The 19,655-nt window shown below is 36.6% G+C and overlaps 1 protein-coding gene across 1 annotated transcript in view; it reads left to right on the top strand.

Annotated features, from left to right (window-relative positions):
* Positions 1-19,655, top strand: part of LOC101511069 (uncharacterized) — a gene marked incomplete at its 5' end in the record, with an annotated part of 44,348 nt that overhangs the window by 23,290 nt on the left and 1,403 nt on the right. The window contains 9 exons of the mRNA XM_073365226.1: positions 2,989-3,125; positions 3,235-3,394; positions 3,490-3,663; positions 3,790-3,906; positions 4,034-4,189; positions 5,408-5,497; positions 12,424-12,588; positions 12,677-12,789; positions 14,528-14,651. Coding sequence (XP_073221327.1) covers positions 2,989-3,125; positions 3,235-3,394; positions 3,490-3,663; positions 3,790-3,906; positions 4,034-4,189; positions 5,408-5,497; positions 12,424-12,588; positions 12,677-12,789; positions 14,528-14,651 — 1,236 coding nt within the window. The remainder of the gene's footprint in view (positions 1-2,988; positions 3,126-3,234; positions 3,395-3,489; positions 3,664-3,789; positions 3,907-4,033; positions 4,190-5,407; positions 5,498-12,423; positions 12,589-12,676; positions 12,790-14,527; positions 14,652-19,655) is intronic.

Raw genomic sequence — 19,655 nt, forward strand, 5'->3', positions numbered from 1 at the left:
AGATATTCTAAGATATCTCTATGATTATAAATTGATCTAAGAAATAACTCAAGATACTCTAATATAATATAAAAGATCTTATAAGATATTTTCTAATATTCTGACACTCCCCCTCAAGCTAAAACTTACTAAGTTTTAGCTTGTTACAAGAAAACAATGTTTTGCTCTGCAAAATAATAAAAAAAAGGTGGAAAGGCAACTCAGGGATGCAAGTGAAGTCGGAGAGAATTGCTATAAATACAGCTAGCCAGATAGCCGGAATGATCATCAGCGTGAGAGAAATTCATGGCAAGCAGTTGAACAAAGCAAGGTCCGTCCTTCTAAAAAACTGCATTTGGAAGCTTCAAACCAATAATATCAGATACTCAAAATATTTCAACTTGAATTTGCTTCAAGGAGAGAGAGACATGCTTCAAGGAGAGAAAGGCAAGGCCAATACATCTGGGACAAAGATGGGGCCAGTGTATCTGGGATAAATTGCCAAGTTGTATGCATGTGGTTTGAAAGAAAAAGACTTAAAACATATCTGAAACTAGGAAGGAAAACTTAAAACAAATCTGAAAACATTATGCTGGAAAGCGGACAGACGCGCCTGAGCTCGAGGCTGTTGGTGGCGGCGCGTGAGATAAACACGGTGGATCTTGGAGGCACATGAGTGCGTGTGGAGCAACTTTTGACCTAAAAGAAAATATGGGTTGTGTAGATTGGAAGATTCCGCACACAATGGAAGTGGTTGTGTCGAAAAACTTTTCCAGCAGCGACGACATGCAGCAACCACAGATGGCAGCAGTAGGAGACGTGACAGCAGCAACGACAGGCAGTAACCACAGATGGCAGCAGTAGGAGACGTGACAGCAGCAACGACAGGCAGTAACCACAGATGGCAGCAGTAGGAGACGTGACAGCAGCAACGACAGGCAGTAACCACAGATGGCAGCAGTAGGAGACGTGACAGCAGCAACGACAGGCAGTAACCACAGATGGCAGCAGTAGGAGACGTGACAGCAGCAACGACAGGCAGTAGCGGCAGCAGCGACATATCTACTCGCATGAGAGATTTGCAGCGCGTGTGACGGTTTTTGGCGACGCGCTTTTGGTCTACAATTCTTTCAAAGTTGCTACTGTTTAGCCCTTTAGTTAGAAGATCTGCAAGGTTGTCATGGGAGGAGTTATATGGAGTGCAAATTAGGCCAAAAAGAAATCTCAAGTTGCTGCAATGAAGGCAGCAAAAAGGGGCCACAATGAAGATGGCTAAGGTTTTAGGAAAATAGAAACCGCAATGAAGGCGGCAAAAAGGACCACAATGAAGGTGGCTAAGATTTCAGGAAAATAGAAACCGCAATGAAGGCGGCAAAAAGGACCACAATGAAGGTGGCTAAGATTTCAGGAAAATAGAAACCGCAATGAAGGCGGCAAAAAGGACCACAATGAAGGTGGCTAAGATTTCAGGAAAATAGAAACCGCAATGAAGGCGGCAAAAAGGACCACAATGAAGGTGGCTAAGATTTCAGGAAAATAGAAACCGCAATGAAGGCGGCAAAAAGGACCACAATGAAGGTGGCTAAGATTTCAGGAAAATAGAAACCGCAATGAAGGCGGCAAAAAGGACCACAATGAAGGTGGCTAAGATTTCAGGAAAATAGAAACCGCAATGAAGGCGGCAAAAAGGACCACAATGAAGGTGGCTAAGATTTCAGGAAAATAGAAACCGCAATGAAGGCGGCAAAAAGGAATCTTAAATTGCTGCAGTGAAGGCAACAAAAAAGGCCACAATGAAGGTGGCTAAAATTTCAGGAAAATAGAAACCGCAATGAAGGTGGTAGGTTTCTCAAGTTGCTGCAATTAAGGCAGCAAAAAGGCAAAAAGAAATCTCAATTTGCTGCAATGAAGGCAACAAAAAGGGCCACAATGAAGGTGGCTAAGGTTTCAGGAAAATAGAAAGGTGGTAGGTTTATGCGGAAGTAAGGGTAAAAATAAATCTCAAGTTGCTGCAATGAAGGCAGCAAAAAGGGCCACAATGAAAGTGGCTAAGATTTTAGGAAAATAGAAATCGCAATGAAGGCGAAACCGCAATAAAGGCGGCAAAAAGGACAGTTACCGCGATAAAAGCGGTTAGGGTTTATGCGGAAGCAAGGCTCTCAAAGATCGAGAGCTCTGATACCATCTCAAGAATTAGAGTAAAATCATATTTATTGAATTGAAATATGTTGGCAATACATCAGATATATATATATTAGATTACTAAACAACCAAATCCTATTAGTACTCATATATAACTAAATCTCTATTAGTATTCATATATAACTAAATATCTATTAGTATTCATATATAACTAAATCCCAACTAGTACTCCTATTCAACTGAATCCCTATACTCGAAAGATATTAAACATAAACAGATTTTGACATGTATAATCGAAGATAAGGATTAAAACAATTTCTAATCTGATCTAAATCTATCATATTTGTTACAACAGAATATCTACAAGGATAGTATCATCACATTGTATTTCAAATTAAAATATCTCTACACTTCTACAGTTATAAAGGGAGTGAGGGGGATTAATGAATATTCTGGGGGAAAAGGTTTTGACAACCTTAGCAGCTCGTGGGAGGAGCCATCTCTTATTTTATTGTTTTTAAGGAGCAGAGTTCCATTACTTCCTATTTCTAATGTAGATTTATCTGGTACCTACCAATTTATTTCTTGAGCATACCATTTTTTTTTAAATTTCTTTTATTGTGGAACCTGGCATTGTTTATTAGATTCTATGTTCACCGATAATTCAATGTATTTTTTATACTTATGACTGTTGGAAGCAATGAAATCATTCTCCATTGAAGTTAGGTTGTCGATTTGAACATTTTTTATTTCAATCCAATGGCAGCGCTCATTATTATTATTTTTTTCTGTTTTGTTATCGAGATGTTCAGTTTTGGGGATTATATGGTATCATGAGACTCATTATTGGCTTCTTCACATTGATAGGAAAGAAGAAAGATAGAGAGTGCATTTTTTGGTGGTAAAATTTGTGGTGTTGCTGCAACTAATGCTCTTGAGTTGGGCATTGATGTTGGAGAAATTGACGTCACTCTGCATCTAGGATTTCCTGGTAGTATTGCAAGGTATTTTGCGTTTTTTTTTATAACCTTACTTGTCCTTTTTAACAGTTTATTTTGTGCGAGGTTGACTGATTTCCTTTTTATTTTCCAAAAAAATATTTTGTACTTTTAGCTTGTGGCAACAAGCTGGTAGGGGTGGGAGGAGAGATAAGCCATCTCTAGCTGTCTATGTTGCATTTGGCGGACCACTTGATCAATACTTCATGAAAAATCCTAGGAAACTTTTTGAAAGACCAATTGAATGCTGTCATATTGATTCACAAAACAAGCAGGTTCTTAATTTTTAGAAATAGTCTTTTCATGATTATTTATGTTGAATTTTTAACAAATGGAATAGTTTGTTCTAATACTGACAGACTATGGTCAGGTTCTTGAACAGCATTTGGTCTGTGCAGCTCATGAACACCCTCTAAGTGTGCAGTATGATGAGAAGTATTTTGGTGCTTGCTTAGAGAGTGCTTTAAATTCTTTAAAAGATAGAGGATACATATGTTCCGATCTGTCTGATTCTTCTAGAATTTGGAACTACATTGGTCCCGAGGTATATGAGATTCTTAAACAAATCAGGTTTAATGTCTTTATGGTGTAGTTTACTTCTTTATTATTGAGCTCTTAGAAATGTTTGGACATTGTACTATGACAATTTTTTCTTGTTTTTCTTTTCCAGAAATTACCTTCACAAGCAGTCAATATCCGAGCAATAGAAACTGTTAGATACAGTGTCGTAGATCAGAAAAAGAAAGAAGTCCTTGAAGAGATAGAGGAAAGTAAGGCTTTCTTTCAGGTATTGAATTCTACCTACTAATATATGTGGAAAAAGGACTTCGCTGTTTTTGTAGATTAACAGGGTAATTTATCTTCTGTTTGTTATCAATACCTCATAAAGTATATTTATGTTTTACTCGATTCAGGTATATGATGGTGCAGTGTACTTGCGTCAAGGGAAAACCTATTTGGTTGAAAAGTTAGATCTATGTAGCAAAACTGCTTTCTGCAAAGAGGCTGATCTGAAGTATTATACAAAGACTCGAGATTATACTGATATTCATGTCATTGGGGGTAATATTGTATGTGATCTTCATTTTTGTAGAGATCCTTTGCATTATCTTTTTAACTTTTGGCATTTAATTAAGGTTAAAATATGGACACAATTAATTTTTGCTCTTTAGACTTGTGAAAGCTCATACGCACATACTCATTGGAAAATTATTTGTGAATTTTAGTTGTTGGCTAGGCATAACTCGACCACAAAAGCTATCTCAAAGGTTGATATGATTGCCCAAGTCTTACAAGGATTGATTTGGCCATATCCCTAGGTGGTTGTTTTGTAGCAAAGTAGTTATAGAACTTGTTTGGCGGTTATAGGTTGAAGGGAAAAGGCTGTAGATACCATCCTAGAACTTGGACTAGGCTAACTCAACCCTAAATGCTAGCTTAAGGGATGGCAAATCTCAACATGAATTATTAAGCACTAATTTATGCATATCTTCGGTTATTGTGGGTTCTCAGCACACACGCTCCTGCCCCGGATATCTAATGCGGGTTACAGATCTGAACCTGAATTCTTGATATTACTTGCTCAAGTCTGTGTGATAGAAAAGTGAAAACTGTGTTTAATGGACATGAATAAAGTGTACTTTACATAATTCAAGAAACTAGGAATGGTGAAAAATGGATTAAAGGTTCAGAGAATGTAATTCTCTTTATCATTTTGCAATAGATTGATAAGATACATACAATACAATGCTGCCTCCATCCCTATATTTAAAACCCACTTGAGATTTTTCTTTGTCCCTTTTCATAAAACCCTTTTCGGTTTTCAGTTGCATTATTATTTCTTTACTAGCATACTCCTAATTTTGTTGCATCTTTTTGTGCAAACTACAATAGGTAGTATAATAAAAACCTAAACTAATTCTCTCTCCTAAAGGTAAACTTGCAAAAACAATATAAATTATCAACAAATATAATAATACAATCAACTTTCTTAATATTTGCGATTTTGCCAACGGGGTCCTACATATAAGGAGGATGTCCGGAACCAGACTCTTATTCATTGTTGAATGACAAAAAACAAGAGAGGTATATGGTAAAACTGTGGGTTTAAACTACACAAATAAGCTTAAAAACAATAAGATAATTACAAATATTCTATCACTGGCTATTAAAAAAAAAAAATCTTCTATCACTATTTATAAGATATGATACGATAAGATTGAAAGTTAATCCTAAAAGATAAATCAAGATAATATTTTATATTCTAACAGAGATCATGTTATTTATAGAATCAGTTCTGTGGTTATAGATGGAAGCACAAGGGCTTATCTGAATGGGTCGAAGCAAGGGGGATTTCATTTGTTAGTTCAGAAAACAGAGTAATGCCTTAGTTGTAATAGGGGAGATCCTTCGTAGGAGAATTCTCTCTTTTTCTTTGTTTTTGTATGCAGTCATTGTATACAATTTCTTTTTTATTTCTATTATATTTCTATATTCAATGTATTTATCATTAGCATTGAAGTTTGATTGTTTGAACGAAATTGTTATAATATTAAAAAATATCTTATAATATCTTTTATGTTATATTAGAGTATCTTGAGTTGTTTCCTATGATCAATTTATTATTATAAAGATATGTTAGAATATTTCTCATTATTATGATTTGTTCTTGATTTAGGATTGAGTCTATGTTCCTTTATAAATAGAGATTAATGTTGAGTCTTTTGTAATCAAGTTAGCATAAAACTATTATCAATAATATTCAAACCCTTATTATTTTCTCTCCTCTTTTACCTAAAATCCCACAACTTCAACATGGTATCAGAACCTATTTCGATCCTCCTTGAACGATCTCGCCTCTATTGTGCTGCCGAGTTCCCAACAGTATGGGAATATAATCATAGTTTCTCTTTTCCAACTTGATCATTCCTTTTTCATCCTACTGTCGTGACACATTCCGACACCGGTTTCACTTGTTTCCGTTCAGCTTGCTACAATCGCTGTCACCGCCACTATTTCCCGCGACTTTTCCGGCAAACAACTACTCCATCAGCTTCGCCTCTTCCAGATCGGCCCACACCTCAAAGCGCACCACCGAAAGCCACCACACGCGCCTCACCGTCCACTGCACGTCAGATCCACGCGCCGCCTCTCTTCATTGTGTGTGACGGCGTGTCCGACAGCCGTTTTAGACCCAACTTTTTTTGTTGAACTCGCCTCGGCCTCACGGTTCCAGATCTGTCCTTACTTTCCAATTTTGATCAACGGAAATATGTGTTATTGTTCAAGCAGCCGTTATCTCTCTTATTTTGGATGGGTTTTCTCACTCCGTAGATCGATCATGGTTTCATTTCATTAAAATCACAGTGCTTCAGTAAAATCGTAGTTCTTACTAATAGATTATAACAGTGGCTTCTATTTCCACCGATGATCATTCCGGTGGTATCCCTTTTTCCACAGATGAATCATACTAGTGATGATTTCTTTTTCCATTGTTGGTCATTCTGACAGTGTCTTTTATTTTCATGACTCACACTTTAGCATGGCAATTTGTCCCAGATGCACTGGCCCCATCTTTGTCTCAGATGTACTAGTTTTGCCTGTCTCTTCTTGAAGTACGCCTCTTCAATATTATTGGTTTGAAGCTTCCAACTGCAGTTTTTAGAAGAACGGACCTTATTTTGTTCAATTGCTTGCCATGAATTTCTCTCACGCTGATGATCATTCCAACTATCTGACTAGGCTATATTTATAGCAATTCTCTCCGACTTTACCTGTATCCCTGAGTTGCTTTTCCATCCTTTTTATTATTTTGCAGAGCAAAACATTATTTTCTTGCAACAAGCTAAAGCTTAGTAAGCTTTAGCTTGAGCGAGAGTGTTAGAATATTAGAAAATATCTTATAATATCTTTTATATTATATTCGAGTATCTTGAGTTATTTCCTATGATCAATTTATAATTATAGAGATATCTTAGAATATCTCTCATTATTATTATTATTATTATTATGATTTGTTCCTGATATAGGATTGAGTCTATGTTTCTCTATAAATAAATATTAATATTGAGTCTTTTGTAATCAAGTTAGCATAAAACTATTATCAATAATATTCAAACCGTTATTATTTGTTCTCCTCCTTTTCTTTAAAATCCCACAACTTCAACTGAAATGAATTCTTTCTAAGCTAGTTTGTCAAAGTTGATTCTTCATAAATCTTTTTTAAGACTATCAGTTTATCATTTTTATAATTCCTTTAATGATCAATAGGGATGCTACCTGAGGAAATGTCTAATGTGCACAGTCTAAATGTCTAATGTGCACAAGACTAGTTTTTACCATTCGATCAGAAGGTTCTACCAAACCTAACAGTGCACCCTCCACACTACATCTAGTTCATCTTCACGAGAATTCTCCAACAAAAATTTCAATGCATCAAAACCAGGAGACTTGATTTTCTTCCTAGATTTCAAATCATTTGTAGTTGCGTTCTCCAAATCTGAATGTTCCTTACTTCTCTAATTCTCTTCCCTGTTCCAGAACCTTCCACAACCTCCTCCTCCTCACCATTATCATCAATTAACTTTGACTTCTTCCCTCCAAATTCAATCATTAATTTCTACTATTTTTTTCAACACCTCCCCTCAAGTTGACTGGAGGCGTATTGATCAAATGCTCCAAGCTTGCAAGAAACATGATGAACTTGAGGTCACCAATGAAACTTTCTTAAGTTGTCTGTTAGTTAATCATTTGTGCAAATAGATTCAATTATAACTTCCTAAGAAAGTACTTTCTGTCAAAAATAGTGACAACCAATTTTAATTTGTTGGTTATTTCATGGGGATTAAAGGCTATATGAAATGTTGTTTGATTATCACAGCTTAATTTCATTTGTTGCATATCTCCAAATTTCAAGTAATACTAGCAAAACACTTTAGAAATTTCAACACACTTCATTATCAATTGAAATTCATGTGGATCAACTAATAAATTTCAACTCTTGAAATTGCGTTGCCCAAATAATCTCACAAAATGCTAAGAACTAACAAATGATCTGGATCTTATTCTGGTTATGATGCTCTCATCATTCATGCCTAACATATTTTAATCAGGAAAAATATACGTCTGAAATCTGTATGTCACAGTAACTGCTAAAAAGTAGTATCTGTTGAATAAGAGAAAATGAGAGAGACATATGGTGAAACCGTGTGTCTGAACTACACAACGGAGTCTGTTTTATATAGGCTCAAGGCAATAAATACAAAAATAAATATGGAAGATATTATCCCTATTTACATGATATGCAATAAATATAAATATATTTTCAACACTCCCCCTCAAGCTGGAGCATATAAATCATATGCACCAAGCTTGTTACATATATAACTGATTCGAGGACCTCTCAGAGACTTAGTGAATACATCTGCCAATTGATCATTGGAATTAACAAAACTAGTGGTGATGTCGCCTGATTCGATCTTCTCCCTTACAAAGTGACAATCTATCTCAATATGTTTGGTCCTCTCATGAAAAACTGGATTAGAGGCAATGTGCAATGCTGCTTGATTATCACATATTAATGTCATTTGTGTTGCCTCTTCAAATTGAAGCTCTTTGAGTAACTGTTTCAACCAAATGAGCTCACAGGTCACTAATGCCATAGCCCTGTATTCAGCTTCAGCGCTAGATCTTGCAACTACACTTTGTTTCTTACTCTTCAAAGATATTAAGTTTCCTCCAACAAGTACACAATACCCAGAAGTGGATCGCCTATCAATGGGTGAGCCTGCCCAATCGGCACCTGAATAACCAACTATCTGAGTATGTCCTCTGTTTTCATAAATTAGACCTTTTCTTGGAGCACCTTTAATGTATTTCAAGATTCGTATCACAGCATCCCAGTGTTCTTGACAAGGAGAATTTAAGAATTGACTTACCACACTGACTGCAAAAGAAATGTCTGGACGGGTGACTGTGAGGTAGTTTAATTTACCAACCAATCTTCTGTATCTCCCTGAATCTAAAAATGGCTCCCCATGATTAGGTAGAAGTTTGACGTTTGGATCCATAGGAGTGTCAACCGGTTTGGCATTCAACAAACCTGTCTCTTCAAGAATATCCATAGCATATTTTCTTTGTGAAATTACTAAGCCGTCCTTAGATTGGGCTACCTCAATACCCAAGAAGTAGCGGAGCTTGCCAAGATCTTTAGTTTGAAACTGATGAGATAAATGTTGTTTCAATTGGAGTATGCCCTGTTGATCACTACCAGTTATGACAATATCATCTACATAGACAATCAAGTAAATGCACCCTTGGGTTGAGTGACGATAAAAAAGAGAATGATCAGCTTCACTTCGAATCATGCCAAATTGTTGCACTACTGTGCTAAATCTACCAAACCAAGCTCGAGGAGACTGTTTAAGACCATAGAGAGACCTCTGAAGTCGACAAACCATGGTAGAGGACTCCCCCTGAGCAACAAACCCAGGTGGTTGCTCCATATACACTTCTTCTTCAAGGTCACCATGCAAAAAAGCATTTTTAATGTCAAGTTGATGTAGAGACCAATGTCTGATGGCTGCAATAGAGAGGAGTAGTCTAACAGAGGCCATCTTAGCCACAGGGGAGAAAGTATCACTGTAATCGAGGCCAAAAACTTGAGTGTACCCTTTTGCTACCAAACGAGCTTTAAAACGATCAATCTTACCATCAGGACCAACTTTCACCGTATAAAGCCAACGACATCCTACTAAAGACTTTCCCGACGGTAAAGGAACCAATTCCCATGTACCACTACTCTGAAGTGCACACATCTCGTCAATCATTGCTTGTCTCCACTCTGGGTGAGATAAAGCTTCACCTGGAGATTTAGGAATAGAAACAGAAGACAGGGAAGACAAACAAGTATAATGCAAAGGAGAAAGACGATGGTAACTCAAGCCAATGTAATGAGGGGATGGGTTACGAGTAGGACGTATACCTTTACGAATAGCAATAGGAATATCAAGGGTCGGATCCGATAAAGAAGGAGGTGGCGGTGAAGGAGCGTCTGGAGTGACCTCGGTATCAAGAACAGGTGTAGGGACATGTACAACCGATGGTGGTTGACGACGACGATATGTCTGAAGAGGTTGTACAGTTGGAGGATCAACAAGAGGAGTCTCAAGTGGGACAGTGGGAGGGGCCACAGGAGGTGTCTCAGGTGGGGCATACGTAATAGGCTCTAATGGTAAAAGAGAAGGTGAAATAGACTTTGGTAGGTCCAGAGGAATAGTTGCAGACAAAGGATCAGGAAGCGACTCATAGTATGTAACAGACTCAAAAAATGTGACATCAACCGATATGAGATATCGTCGAAGAGTAGGAGAATAACAACGATAACCTTTTTGGGACCGATGATAACCCAGAAAGACACATTTTAATGATCGAGCTGAAAGTTTGTCAAGACCAGGAGTGAGATTGTGGACAAAACATGTAGATCCGAAGACCCGAGGAGGAAGTGAGTGAAGAGGGGTACCAGGAAAGAGGATCGAGTGAGGGACTTTGTTATCAAGAGCAGACGAAGGCATGCGATTTATAAGATAGCACGCCGTTAGAACAGCATCGCCCCAAAAGCGAGATGGTACATTACCATGAAGAAGGAGAGTACGAGTGGTTTCAATAAGGTGCCGATTTTTGCGTTCGGCTACCCCATTTTGTTGAGGTGTATGAGCACAAGATGTTTGATGAAGAATGCCGTTAGAGGTCATAAAATTTTGAAATTGATGGGACAAATATTCACGGGCATTATCACTGCGCAAAGTGCGAATGGATACACCAAATTGAGTTTTAATTTCCTTATAAAATTGTTCAAAAATAGAAAATAATTCAGACCTATTTTTCATTAAAAATAACCACGTACAACGGGAAAAATCATCGATAAAGGTAACAAAATATCTAGACTCAAGTGTGGAAATAGTACGAGAGGGACCCCAAACATCTGAGTGAACTAAAGCAAATGGGGAGGAAGCTCGTTTATTAGCTCGATCAGTGAAATGACTACGAGTGTGTTTCCCTAATTGACACGATTCACAATTTAAGCTAGATATTTTGGTTAGATTAGGTACTAATTGTTGGAGTTTGGGAAGACTCGGATGACCTAACTGAGCATGTATAGTAAGAGGAGAATATGTGGTAGGGCACGCTGTTGATGGGTTTGAGAGATAATAAAGACCATTAGACTCACATCCGACACCAATTTGTCGTCCTGATATTCGGTCTTGCAAAGTAACATTGCAATTAGTAAATGTGACAACACAGTCATGAGAACGAGTCAATCGACTGATAGAAATTAAATTAAATGGGCATCCAGGTACATAAAGGACAGATTTAACTAACAAAGTAGGGAGGATTTGGACAGTACCAATCCCTTGAGACTGTGTTTGGGAACCATTGGCTGAGGCTATCTTAGGTAAATAACCAGATGTTGTGAGAGAGGAGAAAAAAGTCTTATTACCAGTAATGTGATCAGATGCACCAGAATCGAGAATCCATGGGCTATGAGAAGGTGAGATGCAAACAGGTGAATTACCACTTTGTGCGGCGGAAACAGCGGAACTCGAGTTCTGACAATACTCTCTCCACCGAAGAAAATCTTTATAAGTAGCCATAATCAATTAGTTACCTAAAAACCAGCAGCGAAACAGTGGCGGAATATGGTTTTTTTTTTCTTTTTTTTTTTTTTCCGATGAACAATACCGCGCGATGAACAGTGCCGCACGATGAACAGTGTACTGATTTGCTGGAAAAAAAAAATGAACGGAAAGCAACAAAGAAAGGGTAAACCGGAATTGAGACACGGTTTACCGAAAGAAAAAAAAAAATCTCACCGAAGGACAGTGGGTCCCGGGGTAATCACGGTATAGGGCTGTCTCTCTTAATAGGCTCTAGATACCATGTTGAATAAGAGAAAATGAGAGAGACATATGGTGAAACCGTGTGTCTGAACTACACAACGGAGTCTGTTTTATATAGGCTCAAGGCAATAAATACAAAAATAAATATGGAAGATATTATCCCTATTTACATGATATGCAATAAATATAAATATATTTTCAACAGTATCAATGACAACCAAGCCAATTAAGTCTTGGTCATTTTACTGAAATCTATAAAATATTCAGGTATATCATACTTATATTCACTGAAAAGTCTACATATACATAGAATATTAAATTTAAGATTTATACTTTCATCTTATATCAGAGGGATAATGCTAGGTGATGTTCAGTTCTTTGAAAACCTATGTCCCTTCTATTCTCAGGCTTATCCAGTAATTGATTCATCCATGTTTCCAAAAACAAATGCCCGTGCTAATGTATGCCAAGTAACAACTACTTGGTTTGGATTTTATCGTATTTGGAGAGGAAGCAATCAAATCATTGATGCTGTTGATCTAGCACTTCCTCAATATTCCTATGAGTCACAGGTGAACTTATTTATGGCAACTTTCTATTTATTATCCTTATAAGACATGTTTTGGTTTTAACTTTGTTGTGTTCTGTTGCTGTTAAAAGGCAGTCTGGATTCCTGTGCCACAATCAATAAAAGAAGCAGTGGTCAAGCAAAATTATGATTTCCGTGGAGGTTTGCATGCAGCTTCTCATGCTGTTTTACACGTAGTGCCTTTGTAAGTTTCTGTTGGACATCTTATTAGTGAACAATAATTCTGGAAGTTATGGACAGTTATGTTTTTATTATTTGTCAGTTATGTTGTTTAGTTTTAGTTATAAATAGAGAAAGGAAAGGGGAAAGTGATGATAGGATAATTATTGAGTGGATATTGGAGGGAGAGGCCAAGCTCTCTAATTTTTGGAAAGGAGAGAACATGCTCTCGAACATCTTGGTGAGCAATTGCAGTCACTGTTTTGCTTTATCTTTCTATTCTCTTTCAGTCAAGTTTGTGAGTGTTTGTAATTTGTACTACAACTTCCTCTGTTTTGAGATTCATTCTTCAGTTGCTAAAGTAATAAATTGTATGTTTATTCCTTAATTTTCTGAATCATAAATACCAAATACTATCAGTTTCGTATTGTTAAGAGTTGCACATTGTATGACATATGGTCTGAAAATGTGTTTATAAAACCCTTCACCTTTCAAGTCGGTTTCGTATGGTAGAGTTAGGCCGAACCCAAATTTTAAGCCGGTTTTGTATGGTTGAGTTAGGCCTACTCTGCTATTAGGCCACTCGGGTCACCCTTCAAATGTCTTGTCTAGGGCGTGAAGAGAGTGTGTTAGAAGCCTCACTTTGTATGAGATATGATCTAAAAATGTGTTTATAAGTGGGAGACATCCCTCACCTTAAAGGTCAGATTTGTAGGGTTGATTTAGCCCAACCAAAATTTTAAAACATACAAATGTTAATCATAAAGTTTTCGCATCACAAACATGACATACAAAAGCGTTATTTCTTCCATCCATGTTATGTACATTGTTGGTTATACTTCGCATTCTCTGTTAGTTAGTATTAGTACATATGTAAAGCTCTTATGTTATTTTTCCTTTTTTTTATAAGAATATTTTGCATTTAACGTTTTCTAGTATTAGTACATATGTAAAGCTCTTATTTTATTTTCTAATTATTCATAACAGTATTATCACTCTTAGAGTGAATTGTGCTTAACTCTCCTGGGTCCTGCCTGATTTACACTCAGCTCGTCACCTTTTCATGAATTATTACACTTCGAGTTTTTGATTTTTCACCTGCATGTATGGCCATAGTAGTGATTTATGTGTAAACTAAATTTGTGACAAAGGAGAATTAGTGTAATTTTCCAAAGGTGTGACTGGGTGTGATTTAAGCAAAATTCAAGGACATTGTCATTGTTGTTATTAGCATTGATAGAATACTATAGCAGAAGATATATGTGCTCATCAAGCTTTCTGCAGAGCTATGGTTTGGGGATCTGTATGTAAATAATACACTACTGTTAGCATTAAGAGTTTTTGTAATATGAATATAATTTTTCATCCAAGCCTGAAGTTTGATTGCTCATAAATTGTTGGTTGGTACCTTGGGAGATGAACTACGTATAACATTTTTTTCTAGGTAAAAATTGTATAATCGGTTCCTGTTCTATTATATTTAAGCATGTGCTTAGCAAAGGAGTCTGGCTGTGAGTTTCTCCTCTTGTTAAGAAGTCAATGAACTTAATATATTGAACTTTTTTTTGCACTCTGAACCTTATATTGGCCAAAGTTAATATAGATAGTAAAACTGTTACTTGAGCCGTCTCTATTACATGCTGTCTTCCTAAATTGTTTGGCATTTTAACTGAGTATGAAATTAAGACCTGTTCCTCTTTCCTGTTGACAAAACTGTTATTCTTGTTCATCATGTCTATATATTATGACGTCTGTGCTTGCAGACATATAGTGTGCAACTTGTCTGATTTGGCTCCTGAGTGTCCAAATCCTCATGACAGCCGATACTATCCTGAAAGAATTTTAATATATGATCAACATCCTGGAGGGTCTGGAATTTCAGTACAGGTATGTAACATAAGAAGTCTGGCAATCAAATGGTATTTTGTTTCTGAAGAAAGTAAAAGACAAAATACTTTCATGTTTTATTATTACAGCCCTAAGCTGTTTATATAGGAAAAGAAATTACAATAGTAAAACTGAGTAATAATGACAGAATAAAAATGAACATAATAATATAAAATAAAAGAGAATAAAATCTAATTTTTCTCGATTCTTCAACACCCCCCTCAAGTTGGTGCATAGATATCTGTCATGCCCAACTTGGCTATAAGTCGCTCAAAATTGGGTCTTGCCAAACTTTTTGTCAAGATATCAGCAGTTTGCTGATTGGAAGTCACAAATGGCAGACATATAACTCCAGCATCAATTTTTTCTTTTATGAAATTGCGGTCAATCTCAATATGCTTGGTTCTATCATGTTGTACAGGGTTGTGAGCTATACTTATTGCTGCTTTGCTATCATAGAACAATTTTAAGGGTGAGTCAACTTTCATTTTCAGTTCGTCCAAGAATTTACGAATCCATAAAAGTTCACAGATTCCTTGAGCCATTGCTCTGAATTCAGCTTCTGCACTGCTTCGAGCAACAACCCCTTGTTTCTTACTTCTCCAAGTAACTAAATTTCCCCAAACATAGGTACAATATCTAGTGGTGGATTTTCTATCAGTAATTGATCCTGCCCAATCAGCATCTGTAAATATAGAGACTTCTCTGTCATTGGTTTTCTTGAAGCACAAACCCTTTCCAGGATTGGATTTCAAGTACCTTAAGATTCGATAAACTGCCTCCAAGTGTTCTTCATAGGGAGAATGCATGAATTGACTTACAACACTCACAGAGAAAGCGATGTCAGGTCTAGTGTGGGCTAGATAAATAAGTTTGCCGACTAACCTCTGGTATCTTCCAATCTCAACAGGAACACTGCCTTTCTCCCAAAGTTTAGCATTTAATTCCATAGGAGTATCTGCTGGTCTACACCCACTCATCCCAGTTTCTTCCAAGAGATCTAGGATGTATTTTCTTTGAGAAACAACAATTCCCTTCTTTGAGCGAGCAACTTCCATACCAAGAAAATATTTAAGCGCGCCTAAATCTTTGATCTCAAATTCTTTAGTCAAATTTTTCTTCAATATTTCCATCTCAACAATGTCATCTCCTGTGAGAATAATATCATCTACATATACAATTTAAATTGAAATTTTACCAACATTAGAGAACTTCATGAACAGAGTATGGTCTGATTGTCCCTGCATATATCCTTGCCTTTTGATCGACTGAGTGAATTTTTCAAACCAAGCCCTTGGAGATTTCTTGAGACCATAAAGGGATTTTTGAAGTTTGCACACATTTGAACCAAATTTATCTTCAAAGCCAGGTGGGCTATCCATGTATACTTCCTCCTCCAAATCACCATTCAGAAAAGCATTCTTTACATCAAGTTGGTTAAGAGACCAATCTAAATTCACTGCCAAGGACAAGAGAACTCTAATAGTGTTTAATTTGGCAACGGGAGCAAAAGTCTCTGAGTAATCAATGCCATATGTCTGAGTAAACCCTTTAGCAACCAAGCGTGCCTTGTATCTTTCAACTGTGTTATCAGAATTATATTTCACAGTAAATACCCATTTACAACCAACAGTATTCTTTCCTGTAGGTAATGTCATGACTCTCCAAGTTTGATTCTTCTCAAGAGCTCTCATCTCCTCAATTTGAATGTCACTAAAAAATGGTTGATTTTCCCCCCTGAATTTGAATGTCACTAAAAAATGGTTGATTTTCAACAAAAGTAACATCCATGGTTACAAAAATTCTTTTTAATTTTGGTTCAAAACACCGATACCCCTTCTGAGTTGGAGAGTAACCGGTAAACACACATTTTATTGCTCGTGGATCGAGTTTGTCAATGTGTTTATGTTCATGAACAAAAGCAGTGCAACCAAAAACTTTTAGTGGCAAATTAGCAGAGACACTAGTCAAAGGAAAATAATTTCGAAAAACATCAAGAGGTGTATGAAAATCTAAAACTTTAGATGGCATTCGATTGATTAAATATGATGCAGTTAAAACAGCTTCACCCCACAAATATTTTGGAACCTTATTTGCAAATAGTAAAGCTCTAGCAACCTCAAGAAGATGCCTATTCTTTCTCTCTGCAATTCCATTTTGTTGGGGTGTATTAACACAAGAACTTTGATGAACAACCCCATTTGCAAGAAAAAAATCGGACAAAAGTATATTAAAATATTCTTTACCATTATCACTTCTGAAGACTTGAATATTTGTTTGGTATTGAGTGTGCACCATTTTAAAGAAATTTTTGACAACCTGTCCAACTTCCGATTTTTCTTTCAATAAATAAACCCAACAAATTCTAGTATGATCATCAATAAAAGTTATAAACCATTTTTTATTAGAAAATGTGTTTATTCTATTAAGACCCCAAACATCACTATGAATAACTGCAAACGGTTTTGATTGTTTATATGGTTGTGTAGAAAAAGAAGAACGGTGATGTTTAGCAAATTCACAAGTTTCACAATGAAATAAAGATGGATCCTTCTTAGAAAATAATTTAGGAAACAAATTTTTCAAATACGGAAAACTAGGATGTCCTAACCGTAAATGCCATAACATAATATCATCATTATTAGAAGAAACAAAAATAGATTCAAAGCAGGTACTTGTTTTTTGTTGGTCTTTGAAGTCGAGTCCATTGTCAAGATAATAGAGTCATCTACTCTCCTTAGCATTGCCAATCATCTTCCCCGTGCTCAAATCCTTAAAAGTGCAATGAGAATGAAAGAAGTTAGCTTGACAATTTATATCCTTTGTTAATTTAGTAATGGATAATAGATTACATGATAAATTAGGAACATGTAAGACATCTTTTAAGGTTAACTTAGGTGACAGAATAACAGAACCTTTCCCTGCAATGGCTGAAAGAGAGCCATCTGCAATTTTAATTTTGTGGTTACCTGCACAAGGGCTATAAGAAGAAAATAGACTCGACTCCCCAGTCATATGATCAGTAGCACCAGAATCAATAATCCAAGTATGGCTGGGGGAGTGACACAGTAGAGCAGTATTTGGAAAATTACCTCTCTGAGCTATAGAGCAAGAAGAAGTTTGAGACTCAAGAAGTTTGTACAATTGATCTAACTGTTCCTTGGTGAAAGGAGATGAGCTTGATGGAGACTGCTTCTCTTGATTAGATGTATCAGCTTGGAGCGCATGACATTCGTTTCTTTCTTTTTTCTTCCAATTTAGAGGTTTTCCATGAGCTTCCAACATGTATCACGTGTGTGCCATTGACGTTTGCAATGTTCGCACCATGGTTTCTTACCAGCGCTCTTCCTGTCTTCATTTTTTGTGATTAGGGCAGAGCTTTCAACCTCACCAACAGAAGGTGACTTACCCATCATAACACCTTGTCTCGCCTCTTCTCTTCTAACTTCTGAGAATGCTTCCCGAAGTGATGACAATGGGATCTTTCCCAATATTCTGCCTCGGACTTCATCAAGCCGCTTATTAAGCCCAACCAAGAACATGAATACACGGTCGTTCTCCTGTCTCTTAAGAAACAGAACACTGTCCTCACAACACTTCCAATGATCATCATAGCAGAGATCCAATTCTTGCCATAGTGTCATCAACTCATTGTAATAGGTAGTGACATCTCTATCTCCTTGTTTGGTATGCCACAATCGTGATTTGAGATCGAAAATTTGAGAAGAATTCTGAATATCAGAATATGTTTCTTTGACAGCCTCCCAAACTTCCTTGGCAGTAGGCAAAAACATAAAAGGTTTTTTGATTGTTGATTCCATATTACTAAGCAACCAAGCAATAATAACAGAGTTCTCAGATTTCCAAAACCTGTATTTTGGATCAGTTGTGGCAGGCATTTGGACCTCTCCTGTTAGGAAACCATATATTCCCTTACCGTCTAAAATCAATCTTGCGGTTTGGGACCATTCCACATAATTTTTTCCATTTAGTTTTTGGATTTCAACCTTGAGGGCATTAGAAGTTCCCTCATGGCCAAAAAAGTTGGAAGAACCATTCTGGCTGCTTAGGCCGCTGCCACTGCCACTTATGGCGCTGTCTAAATTGTCAGGGTTGTTGACTATGTCTGATTTTTTTGCCAAACCATCGTCGTTGTCGCTGCTACCCATAAGGGATACCTTCCATGGGGTATTGTGTGCCATTAGGTTTAGCTCAGTTGGTTAGAGCGCCAAACCCTAATGGTTGTGGTAGCTCAGTTGGTTAGAGCGCCAAACCCTAATGGTTGTGGAAAGGTTTACAGAACCCTAACCAGAGCTCTTGATACCATGAAGAAAGTAAAAGACAAAATACTTTCATGTTTTATTATTACAGCCCTAAGCTGTTTATATAGGAAAAGAAATTACAATAGTAAAACTGAGTAATAATGACAGAATAAAAATAAACATAATAATATAAAATAAAAGAGAATAAAATCTAATTTCTCTCGATTCTTCAACAGTTTCCTTTCTCTTTATTTTTCATTAGTACCTGTTTAATGTTGTATGATACAAAATGTTTGGAGTTAGAGTCAACAAGAAAATGAACTCATTGTCATAGAAATGAGAATATTACAATGACGAGTAAACAGTTTTACAAAACGACAGTGAAACAGAGGGAGATGTAAACTATCTGATTCAAGTGGGGTGGATGAAATGGAGGAGGGTCTCAGGCGTTTTATGTGATAAAAATGTAAACCTAGCTAACAGGAAAGTTTTATCGTTTAACTGTAAGATAAATGATTTTCAGACATGGTATTGGGAGGTATAATGCCACCACGTGAGAAACTAATTATCATTACAATGTTGTGTTGGATGTTTGGAAGGATAAGAGGAGATAGAAGATTCAATGGCTTATCTTTAGAATTTTAACACAGAAATTTATTATGACATCAATTGTTTCATGCAGCAAACTTTTCATAGTGGTAAAAGTCTTGTTTTTTGTTATAATACTTATATATATATATAT

The sequence above is a fragment of the Cicer arietinum genome, chromosome 1 (genome assembly GCF_000331145.2).
Source record: "Cicer arietinum cultivar CDC Frontier isolate Library 1 chromosome 1, Cicar.CDCFrontier_v2.0, whole genome shotgun sequence".
NCBI classification, from domain to species: Eukaryota; Viridiplantae; Streptophyta; class Magnoliopsida; order Fabales; family Fabaceae; genus Cicer; species Cicer arietinum.